This window comes from Abramis brama (genome assembly GCF_963993115.1).
Source record: "Abramis brama genome assembly, chromosome: 16".
In the NCBI taxonomy this organism is placed as follows: Eukaryota; Metazoa; Chordata; class Actinopteri; order Cypriniformes; family Leuciscidae; genus Abramis; species Abramis brama.
The window spans coordinates 2,824,476-2,835,490 of NC_139978.1; the positions used below are offsets into that span (position 1 = coordinate 2,824,476).

Consider the following 11,015-nt stretch of genomic DNA (forward strand, 5'->3'; position numbering starts at 1 on the left):
AACACAGACTGTTAACAATTGTTTTTAATTAGTATTTTTTAAACATTCTCTATGATAAAAAATGTTTGTAAAAAATATTTTAATACGGTTTTGGCGGTTATAGAGTTGTAATGACGGTGTTCAACTATAACCGTCGTTCTCACGGTTATATACTAACCGTCACACCCCTAATATTTATAAAACTACTTTTCCACCGTTTAACAGAGTGATTGCTCTCAGGATAGAGGAGACTTTCAACCAGCATAACAACAAATGTTTCTGTGAACAATCACCTATTATTGCATCTTTCATTCGATCCAGAGAAAAGCAGAATCTAGAAGGATATTGCGATAATACTTACAGGTATGCAAACTTTGGAAATAGACTATATTTGGCACTCTATATTCATGCAATTGTGTTGATAGGGGGAAATGAGATAACATTATTTTGTCCTTCAGATATTCTTCAAGTATCAGCTGTGTGCAAACTGATCCACATTTGGCTTTTGACCCCTGATAATGTGTACAATTTACTCATCGAGACTCATTGAGACCCTGAGATCTCTGGAAATTAACCATGTTGGGCCTTAAAAATGAATATGCCAAAAGAAAAGTTTGATAAGAACCAGAATCTAAAAGGATATTAAATTATTACTATTTTTTTAACAACATTATTTATCTGTATTCTGTCCATTATCTGTCCATTATTTAATTGTATAAACATCATTTACATTTTTCATTATAACTGGATATATGTATGTGTGTGTGTGTGTGTGTATATATATATATATATATATATATATAGAATAGAAAGGTTTTTCAAAAAGCAGGCCATCTTTTCTAGGGCAAGGTGTGAGGTCGTCCCCTTTATTATTAAATTATCTTTAATACTTATTGAGTGACAGGCATGCAAACTTCAGGCAAGAAAAGAAGAGTTTTTTCCTGTTCTTGAATGGTCACTGATGGTTTACGAAGCAACAAAGATTGATAGTCAACAGATTTCACTACTAGACCCACCAGTCTCTGTGTAAAAATAAAACAATGATGCTGCCATCTTTCTAAAGTCATCTCCACACCCCTCCATATCTCAGTTTGACCCTCATAAACTAAATAGTGGACGACTCAGTCAATATACATTCATGGCATTTCATATTTGGCCTTTCATTACAGTTTATGTGGCTTTTTCTTCAGATAAAAATATTTTCAGAATCACGAATCGACCCTGTACGATCTCGTTCTCATTACTGTAATGTTCTCTTAGTAATTTGTAATGAATGGTCATTGTTCCTGACGGTCACACACTCATTACTGTAGCGCAGGCGTTTGCTTAAGTCATCATGCTTGATGTAGGCAGGGGTTAATGGGTTTAATAATGGGTTTGAAGAAAATAATCCCACAGTGCAAAAACTCGTGCGCTTTGTCATGAAAAGAGTCTCCATAATGATGTCAATGTTTTTGTGCTTCGACCCTGTCAGCATCTCTGAACATCCGCTGCGGGCACACAGAGAAATAGGCCAGAGGAAATGAACATGAAAATGCTGTATGTGAAAAAAGAGAAGTCACTAAATGAGTTTGTGTGTGTGTGTGTGTGTGTGTGTAGGCAATGGCTGCCGCGCTCCAAACTGGTTCCTCTGGGCGTCAATCAGGATCTGGACAAAGAGAAGATGCTGGAAGGCCGAAAGTCGAACATCAGGAAGTCGGTTCAGGTGGCGTATCACCGGGCCATGCAACACCGGAACAAAGTCCAGGGCGACCCGAGCAGCGACACCAGCGACAGCGACTGAACACACACACACACTCTCACTCTAATTCTCTACTCTGGTGCTAAAGTGCTTCACGTGTCATCAGGATGAGTGTTTTAATGTTAGATGTGGCTGTAGACACAGTCCGTTTACCTCACACTACAGCCAGTATTGAAGATTTGATCAAAACACTTGTTCTCAGACTCAACAAAACATGCGCCTGAAACCGAATCCCCAAACACTGCAGAAACACGTGTTGTTCCTCAGCGTTTCTGTCCTGCTTTCCAGGACGAATATCTAAACATTCTGAAATCAAGAGAAATTTACTGGAGAAGTAAATATTTATAAAAAAATTAAATAAAAATAAAAGTTGAGTTTATGGTTAAAACAAGAACATATATCTGACAGTGGGGTCAGAAAAATAAACTTAATTCAAAGGGACAACAAGATTTTTAAAAAAAAATATATATATATATATGTATGTATAAACTCCTTTAATTTTGGCACATTTTTCAGGAAACAAGAATTAAAGGATTAGTTCACTTCATAATTAAAATGTCCTGATAGTTTACTCTCCTCCACCTCATCCAAGATGTTCATGTCTTTCTTTCTTCAGTGGAAAAGAAATGAAGGTTTTTGAGGAAAACACTCCAGGATGTTTCTCCATATAGTGACTTCAATGGGGTCCAACGGGTCGAAGGTCCAGATGTGAGTTTCAGTGCAGCTTCAAAGTCTCGACACGATCCCAGCCGAGGAATAAGAGTCTCATCTAGACAAACCAGCGGACATTTTATAAAGAAAATTAACTTTTATATACTTTTTAAACACAAATGCTCGTGTCGAGACTTTGAAGCTGCACTGAAACTCACATCTGGACCTTCGACCCGTTGGACCCCATTGAAGACACTATATGGAGAAACATCCTGGAGTGTTTTCCTCAAAAACCTTCATTTCTTTTCCACTGAAGAAAGAAACACATGAACATCTTGGATGACGTGGAGGAGAGTAAACTATCAGGAAACGTTAATTCTGAAGTGAATTAATCCTCTAATATCTTATGTCATTTTGCTTCTCAAGTAAATGCGTCTTGATTTAAGAATGTTTAGATATTTGTTCTAGAAAACAAGACACAAATTTTGAGGAAGAAAATGATTTTTGCAGTGACTTTAGCACACCTGAACTGTGATCTGCTGTGGAGAATCCATGTAAATGAGGTTGAACATGAAGAGCATGCTACACATTTATGGAGAGGATGCAGAAAAGTCAAATGTGGTAATAACGTATTTATTTGTTCTTCCAAATGCCCCTGATCTTCCCATGAAGTCCCCACACACCCTCGGCTCGTGAAATGGTGAATCTGTCGGTGTTTGTTGTGTAAATCTCTTGTGCTTTGTATTTTCATTGAGAATGAATGAATGAATGAAAGAATCAATGACTAACTGTTGTCTGATCATGTGCCAGTTCCGTCACTGTAGATCTTTTATATATATATATATATAAATAATACATGCGATAGACTTTAATAAAAAAAAGGTTTGAGTTTTGTACATCTGTTTCTTTGCTTTGTTTTTTTGAAGAATCGAGAATGTATGTAGAAATGAGACTTGAGTAACAGATAAATCAAGTCATCCAGAATCAGAAGTGTGCGCAAACACAAAAGGATTTGGTAGGTAATTCTGACTTTTTTCTCACAATTGCATGATATAAAGTCGCAATTGGGAGTTATGAGTCAGAATTGTGTGATATAAAGTTGCAATTGCGAGAAATAAACTCGAAATTCTGACTTTTTTTTTAATCAGAATTGAATGTTTTTATCTCGCAATTCTGAATTTATAACACGCAATTGGGAGATCAAGTCAGAATTGCATGATATAAAGTCGCAATTGTGAGATAAAAAGCATCCATAGCTCTGGGTACATACATGTATACATACATAACACAACACAACAGAAAGAGCATATAAATAAGATTATTTATGTACTGTATATACAACTGTATAAATAAAAATTTGTATTTACATAGTATCTATTGCCTAACTCTCAGGTGGCATAAACCCTGTAAGAGCACTGAATTATGGATTATAAAAACAGCTAGTAATTGGTGTGTCCTCAAAGATGTTTGAGGTGGAGATAGCCTGGGGGAAACAACAGATTACTGTCGTAACCCCGGTTCTCTGACACATCGAGTGGAGAGATCCACCTATGGGAAGGGCATCCGCACCTGACCTCTGCAGAAGCATCCAATTACACCCAGTCTGGCTAGACAGACAGAAGCGCGCGGCCAATGCCAGGTAAGGCCCCGCCCCCTTATGTATGTATACACACACACACCCAGGAAGGAATGTAAATGCATGCTGGGTGACAGGAATGTGCATGGCCTGCTGGCCCATTCACCCTCTGTTCTTTTACTTCCAATGAGTAATTGGAAAAGAAAAAGGGGGGTCGCAGGGAAGGGCTAAGAAGACCCCACCCCTAAAACAGAATGTGCTAGCGAGGTTCTGGTGACATCCAGCCGGTAGTAACGCACAGGTCTGAGGAGATGTCCTGCAGTGACACTCCCCTAAACAGAGCCCAAGAGGCGGCTAATCGTGGAATGAGCTCTGATGTTTCCCGAGAGCTGCACTCCCTGTGATTCATATGCCAAAGCTATAGCATCCACAAGCCAATGTGAGAGGTGTTGCTTACATATGGGACTCCCTCTGTGAGGGGGCGCCCATGAAACCAAGAGCTGGTCGCTCTTCCGAAAAAGCACTGGTCCTGGTCATATATGTCTGTAATGCACAGAGCATTCAGCCTCTGATCCTCCGCGGAGGAAAAAGGTGGAGGGTGAGAAGCGGACAGCTCCAACACCTCCGATGTGAACGCAGGGACGCATTTCGGCATGAAAGCCGGATTAGGTTTAAGGGAAACCTCATCTCCACTAAGAGAGAATTTAGCGCACGAGGAATGAACCAAGAGTGCATGAAGTTCACTGACACGTTTAGCTGACGCCAAGATCAAAGCCGTCTTGAAAGACAGCAGCTTTAGGGAAATACTTCCCAGAGGCTCAAAAGGATATTGGGACAGAGCCTCCAGCGCCATGGAGAGGTCCCACTCAGGACCAGTTCTCCTGACGACTGGCAGAGAGCGACGGGCACCCTTCATAAATCTGCGGATCAGAGGGTGCTGTCTGACTGTTGAGCCCTCACAGCCCACATGACAGGCCGAAATCACAGCCAGGTAAGACTTTTCTGATTTAAATTCACGGACCGGACACCAGTTATCTAGCCAAGAAAAATCTTTATTCTTATATGTCCAGAGAAACTTGAGAAGATGTTGTATTCATGCCAGGGCTCTGCGTTTCCGTGTTTCTCTGCCATAGTACAGTAAGATTGAGCTTATATACACCACTGAGGGACTTTACAACTTCCTTGTAAGAAAAACACATGGCTTATGTTTAAAAATGGAATGGAATGTCATGCTTACACATGGTACAATCCACTTTCCATATTTCCCAAACGTCAAACTTCCCTTCAGTGTATACATACATTTGCATACACATACCTCTCCCAGCTCCCTCCCTGTGTCTGACGTGATCCTCACACATGGATCCATGCTATCTATAGTCTAACTCATGCATTCAAAACTCCATAAGATAGTACAACTGACTATGAATATTAATAAAGAACTTAAGCCTCCACTTTAGAAACGGGGTCAGACAAACTCTACCGTACTTCTGCAAGTGCTTCCCTGATTTGGGCAACCTGGAACCTGACAGCCTGAACACTTTGCAATCTGCTCTCCCACCTTGTGTCACTTGTGATTTAAGAGTGAGGTCCACATATTTTTTCAAAATAGACTTCTTGCCCTTCATATTCGAATCATTGTCATGTGACTGACCTCGACAATCCATGAAGTCAATCCGAAGGTCCTTCAGCCTGTTCAGGATTACCGAAGACAGATTCTTGCCAGTTGCCTCTTCCACAACCAAGAATCCCAGAAAATATTATTTTATTTCTGGCTGTTGTTCCACAATGCGTAGAGTGATAGACATCTCTTCCAGGTGGCTAATGTCTGGTGTACAATCGATGATGATAGAAAAGTACTTTGCAGTGTGTATCTTTGCAACAATTTCTTTGGTCAGTTGACTACTCATCAGATTCAGTATCTCATTTTGTATGTCTTTCATTCTTAATCAACGTACAGTTGGAAAATGGAGTAAAACTCGAGCATTTGAGCAACTGAACACACATCTCTGACCCATATCGCTCTGGTGTTTGTAGCAGAGGGGGCGGAGCTTCAGATTCTAGAGAGCATTTGATTGGACAGAAGATGTGATGAGAAGCGGTGATGTCATAAAAATCCCTGATCCATTTTAGTGGAAGTGTGAGACTGTAAGTTTTGAATGCTTATATCTCCTAAATGCGAGTTTTGTCATTGTTTTGGAAGCTTATTCATAACCTTAAGGCTAAAATATTCATACTAAAGGCTAAAAAACTTACATTTTGATTTCAGGGTAAGTAAGTAAGTAAAATGTATTTGTATAGCACCTTTCACAGACAGAAGGGTCACAAAGTGCTGCACAGTAATGAAAATAAACAATAAAATAAAATAAAAACAGCACAAGTACAAACCTAGTACAACTCCACAACTGTACTACCATAAGATTCATAAAAATCCACTAATAAACACGTCAAATTGTTAATTAAAAGCTTGTCCAAAAAGATGAGTCTTTAAGTGTTTTTTAAAAGATTCTACAGAACTCATAGTTCTCAGAGCTAAAGGGAGCGAGTTCCAGAGCTTTGGAGCCACAACACAAAAAGCACGGTCACCTCTTGTCTTAAGGCCTTTTCTGGGAACAGTTAAAAGATCTTGGCCTGAAGACATCAGAGACCGACACGGAGTATGCATATGTAATAGATCCTGAACGTATGAGGGTGCTTGATCATGCAAGGCTCTAAAAGTAATGACCAAAATTTTAAAATGTACTCTAAACCCAACAGGAAGCCAATGAAGGGCCTTCAGCACAGGAGTAATGCGTGACCTCCTGCTGGTCCTAGTCAAAAGCCTAGCAGCTGCATTTTGTACAACTTGCAGTCGATCCAAAGAAAATGTATTCAAACAAGTGTACAGCACATTGCAATAGTCCAATCGTGTAGAAATAAAGGCATGAACAAGCATCTCCATCTCTTTTTTGGAAACCATAGATCTAATCTTGGTGCGAAAAACAAGTGTGAACCACAGACTTAACATGACTGTTAAAACACATTGATCTATCAAAAATGACACCAAGATTTCTTATGTCACTGCGGTCAGAGGATGATAGACCCCCGGGGGCCTGCCTAATCTTAGGGGTAATGTTGTCTGGGGCAAAAATCATCACCTCTGTTTTATCCGTATTAAGTTGCAGAAAGTTCTCAGCCATCCATTTATTAATGGAGACTAAACAATTCAGCAGAAGGGACAGTTTGTCTAGTCTGTCTGGACTAAATGAAATAAATAACTGGATGTCATCAGCATAACAATGATAAGATACTGTTTTAAAACTACTTATAATCTTTCCAAGGGGAAGCATGTACAGACTGAACAGCAGCGGGCCAAGCACAGAACCCTGTGGCACACCACAGGACAAAGGAACAGAATCTGACATGAAAGATCCTGTGGACACAGAAAAACTCCTGTCAGAAAGATAGGAGGTAAACCAATCCAGAGCAGATCCAGAAATGCCCACTAGAGAGTTAAGTCTATCAATCAGAGTGCAGTGATCAACAGTATCAAACGCTGCACTGAGATCTAACAAGACCAGCACAGAACACTCTCCTGCATCAGCAGCCATCAAGATGTCATTTGAAACCCTAAGGAGGGCAGTTTCAGTTGAATGGTTTTTACGAAAGCCAGACTGGAATTTATCACAGATACTATGAGCCTCCAACACATAATTTAACTGCATTGCCACAACCTTTTCTAGGATTTTAGAGATAAAAGGCAATCTAGAAATAGGCCTATAGTTGTTAAAAGATGCTGCATCAAGGTTACTCTTTTTCAAAAGAGGCTGAACAACAGCATGTTTAAAACACCTAGGGACCTGGCCTAGCCTAAGAGAAAGGTTTACAATTGAAACCAAACACGGGCCAATAAATGTAATGGATTTCATGAACAAAGATGTAGGCAAAATATCGACAGAGCTTTGGGAAGGCTTCATTGTACCCACTAACCTAATGACGTCCTCCAGGGAAATGGGGCAAAAGGAGTCCAGTATTGAGGGTCTTTGTTGAGTAACTATAAGGTGGTTTACTGATGGTGCAATGCCTGCCCTAACAGCTGTAACCTTGTCCACAAAGTGAGACAAAAAATGACTGCAATCATCTTAAGAAAATACAGGGACAGAAGATGTAGCAGGAGAAACAATGTTGTTAATAGTCTCAAACAAAGTTTTAGGATTCCTTTTGCTGGCAGATATCAGTTTTGAAAAATAAGCGACTCTATCATCCTTGATCATCTCATTAAGATCAATCAAGAGCTCTTTAAGATGCAGGCGATGGACTTGAAGCTGAGTCGTTTTCCATAAGCGCTCCGTCTTCCGACAGACACGTCTAAAGCTGCGGATGGGGGCCTTGAAGTCCTCAGACAGGATCCTTGCAGAAGTCCAGAGGGTGTAATGCAGAGCCGTGTTGACAGCATCATCCATGGACTTGTTTACCCGATCAGCAAACTGAAGAGGACAGAACTGAATGTTCTGAAGAATTCGCGTGTGTCTGAAGCGCTGCTGATCTTGTGGAAAAATGAAGTTTGTCAGTGTGAAAAAGAGGAGAGCAAATACATACTGAGGTCAACTGAAGCTTTCGATTAGCCCCATATTCGCTCTGCAAGCCAGACTTGGTGCAACTGGATTCAAGAGTTCAGAGGTGGATCTCTTTACTCTGTTTTAAAGAACTGGGGTTATGACAGTAACCTGTTTCCACCAAAGGTGTGAATTTAACTTCCACAATCCATAAAAGTGTTCAAGAGAACAAAATCGTCATTTCTTGGGAAATTGGTGCAAAATATCAGTAATAAAAATGAAAGTTGCTGCAATCAGTGAAGAAACTGTGGCTCTTCTTCCTCCACTCCAACGAAACACAGTAAACGCTGTCATGCTCTCTGGCATTCGGATGCTGGTGTTCGGGAACACACTTGTGTGTGTGAGACGCTTCTGGAGGGAATTAAACCAAATCATTCTGATCACACACTTCGACTCCGGCGTTTCAGAAACACCAAACCAACATTAGAGATGCTGCGACGCCATTGGTCCGCTGGTTACTCCAGTTATCCAATCACAGCTGACGCTGAGGCAAAGTCACGTGAGGTTCTGAGGGATTTATTCAGCAAATGTGTTTCTATTTTTAAGCGCATGTCTTATCGGATAAAACGATTATATGCCTCAACTGAGCGCATAGATTTTTACACACATTTATTCACATCTTGGCGTTTTCATCCAGCACTTTATGCAATATCCCAAAATGTAACTATAGGTGGATGGAAACAGCTAATGCAGATGGAACAGAATTTCAACATGTCTGATTTATTACAAGGTAAAGTGTAGTTAGATCTAATTTGTTATTCTTTTTATTTGATTTAATATTCTACAATGTTACTTTAAAGAGTGTTTTGAGTGACTGCACTCCAGTCCCTCCACTGTCACGGTTCATAGATCCAATGTCTCTCTCTAGTCTTGTGCTTTGTTGTTTACATGTGTGTGAGTGTGTGAGTGGGTGTGTCCGGATCGTTACAGTTGATCAGTATCCAGCTGCAATCACTCATCATCACCAGCTGCCACTCATCTCATCTCCTATAAATGCTCACCACTTTCTCATCTCCTTTGTCAGATCGTTGCATGAAGTCTCTGTGTTGTCTGATCCTGTTCCCGTGCCTCGTGTCCCGTCTTGAGTTCCTGTGTTCCGGTTTCACGTCTTGTTGGATTACGTTTCATGTCTGGATCACGTCATCACTCATCAGAGCACGCAGCACTTCATCCATCACTCCGTGTCTGACCATCAAAGTCCCTGCGCCACCGCCTGCATCACCCGGATTATTCATCATCATCGTCATCATCATCATCATCATTATTGACTATAAATAAAGAGCTTTTACTTGCATATTGTGTCCTCGTTTCTGACATAACAGAACGATCTGACCAAAGATGGATACAGCAAGTACATCAGCGCCGACCATGGAGGACTGTTTGAGTAACAGTATGGCTCGTCTGGACATTCAAGAGAAGAATTTAAACGATACTGGTCGCGCTGTTCAGGCGTTAGTGGCGCAGGTGTCCGAGCTCACCCGGCAGATCCAACAGCTACGAGCTCCCACTGCGCTGCCCACACCGGCCGCTCCCCCCACACCATCGGAGAGCCCATCCCAGTCGGAGCCACACCTACCAGCCCCAGAGCCCTATTCAGGTGATCCAAAATTTTGCAGAGCTTTTCTAACCCGGTGTTCCATGCATTTTTCTCTCCAACCCAAGACTTTCCAGACCGAGCGATCCAAGGTCGCCTTCGTACTCACCCTCCTGACTGGGAAAGCGGCGTTATGGGGAACGGCGGTGTGGGAGAATGAAGATCCGTGCTGCGCCTCGTTCCAGGAGCTCTCCGCTGAGATGAAAAGAGTTTTCGACCGGGCGGTCGGCGGAAGAGAAGCTGCAAGAATGCTGGCTGATTTACGTCAAGGAGAGAGATCAGTGTCAGACTTTTCGATCGAGTTCCGGACCCTAGCAGCGGAGAGCAAATGGAACGAGGAGGCGCAGTGGGACATGTTCCTGCATGGGCTGGCTGACCGCGTCCAGAGAGAGATCTATGCTTTGGACCTGCCTCAATCTCTTAATGAACTCATCGCTTTAGCCCTCAGAGTTGATGCTCGACTATCCCGAGTTGGAGGTCACGCCACGAGTAGACGCCCTCTGGCAGGAGCCGAGGGTCCACGATTTGGAGGCGGGGACGCGGTCAGCCCCGTCGACGATCACGAGCCCATGCAGGTGGGTCGAGCTCGGCTTTCCCGGGAGGAGAGGGAAAGGCGGAGGTCCCAGGGCCTTTGCCTATACTGTGGAGGAGCCGGACACTATGCTTACAACTGTCCGGTAAAAGGCCAAGCCCGATAGTAAGTATGAGGCTACTATCGGGTGGGATCTCCGCCGAGAAGACCTCATCAACATCTACCCTCCTTCCGGTAAGACTGAGATGGTCAACACTCAGTCACGACTGTCAAGCACTCTTGGACTCCGGGGCAGAAGGTAATTTCATGGATCACTCATTCGCACGTCAATTCAAGATTCCCCTCAAACC

The 11,015-nt window shown here is 42.1% G+C and overlaps 1 protein-coding gene across 1 annotated transcript in view; it reads left to right on the top strand.

The window, feature by feature from the left end:
• The window catches only part of brpf1 (bromodomain and PHD finger containing, 1), a 41,002-nt gene extending 38,666 nt beyond the window's left edge, over positions 1-2,336 (top strand). The window contains exon 16 of the mRNA XM_084087066.1: positions 1,579-2,336. Coding sequence (XP_083943192.1) covers positions 1,579-1,762 — 184 coding nt within the window. The 3' untranslated portion in view covers positions 1,763-2,336. The remainder of the gene's footprint in view (positions 1-1,578) is intronic.
• Positions 2,337-11,015: the final 8,679 nt, after the last annotated feature.